The sequence below is a fragment of the Helobdella robusta genome (assembly GCF_000326865.2).
Source record: "Helobdella robusta unplaced genomic scaffold HELROscaffold_802, whole genome shotgun sequence".
Classification (NCBI taxonomy): Eukaryota; Metazoa; Annelida; class Clitellata; order Rhynchobdellida; family Glossiphoniidae; genus Helobdella; species Helobdella robusta.
The window spans coordinates 1-1,176 of NW_008705463.1; the positions used below are offsets into that span (position 1 = coordinate 1).

The 1,176-nt window shown below is 29.5% G+C and overlaps 1 protein-coding gene across 1 annotated transcript; it reads left to right on the forward strand.

The window, feature by feature from the left end:
* Positions 1-363: 363 nt before the first annotated feature.
* HELRODRAFT_184528 (hypothetical protein) lies at positions 364-930 on the forward strand (the record flags this gene model as incomplete). Its single annotated transcript, XM_009032430.1, has 2 exons — positions 364-493; positions 560-930. The coding sequence occupies 2 exons, from the start codon at positions 364-366 to the stop codon at positions 928-930; spliced, it is 501 nt and encodes a 166-aa protein (XP_009030678.1).
* Positions 931-1,176: the final 246 nt, after the last annotated feature.

Here is a 1,176-nt window from a genome sequence, read left to right on the forward strand (position 1 = left end):
TCGTAATCATTGTCAAGTTTCTTGAGTTCACAACCAAAATTTTTATTTAAGCATGATAGAACATTTAAGCATGATAAAACAAAAAAGCTTTCTTCGGTTATCTTAAACCGTCTTCGATATTCGAATTGATACTTTGTGTATGTAGCGAGATGCTCAAATATATATATATATAAATATACTGAGTCTCTACAATGTTAATTCTTTGTTTGTTTAAAGTTAATACTTAACGATCATTTAATTAGTTATTACAATTTTCAACTTTGTGCAATATGACAATTTATTTACCTATATACTTCTCATATATGGATTATATATATATATATTTTATTCATATGTAATATTAAGAATCCTGAAGTTATTAACATGTTTGCACGGATGAATGCTGGTGCGGATGTAAGATCTATTTTGAATGAATACTTTCAAAAATTCTTGGTCACAACAAGTAATGGAGGAGTTTACCACACCAATCCTTACTACGACCAAACAAGTTTAGGTAGGTTCAAATGAATAATTATTACAAAATTGGTATATTGAAGCTGATAAACATATATTTATTAAGGACTGATCATATCAAGATGCAAAGCTAGAAAGACTGGTTCCGACTTAAAGGGAGTTGCTTGCATCGATTTCAATGTTTATGATTTGTTTTCTGAAATTGATTTATTTGATTTATACTCAAATATGTATCCATTTCTGGTTAATTCTGATGGCAAAGTAATTCTACATCCATATCTAAATCCACCGTCCGAAAAATATCGGGATCCATTCCTTCCTGAGATATCTGATTTGGAACAAGAGGACAATGGCATGAACATTAAGGAATTGGAAAAATGTATTAAAGAAAAGTTGGATAATCAATTTAGCTTGAAACAGCAAAGATACAAAAATAAGTTATTAATTTCATCAGAAATATTCATTGTGAAATCGTAGCCGAGGTTTTTCGCGTTTATCCGAGAGGTCACTTGGCACTACATGGCATTCAGTGGGAAGTTGTTTCATCTCATTTCATTTGCAAATCAGTATATTCAATATTATTATATATTAATGAGGTTTTTTTAATAATCACGAATAAATTTTTTGACGTACATTTAAGATCAAAGGACTGTCCATTACATTGTGTTTGGTGTTCGACGCCATTGAAAAAAATTATGTAAAAACGTCTTTAAAAAATTTTCC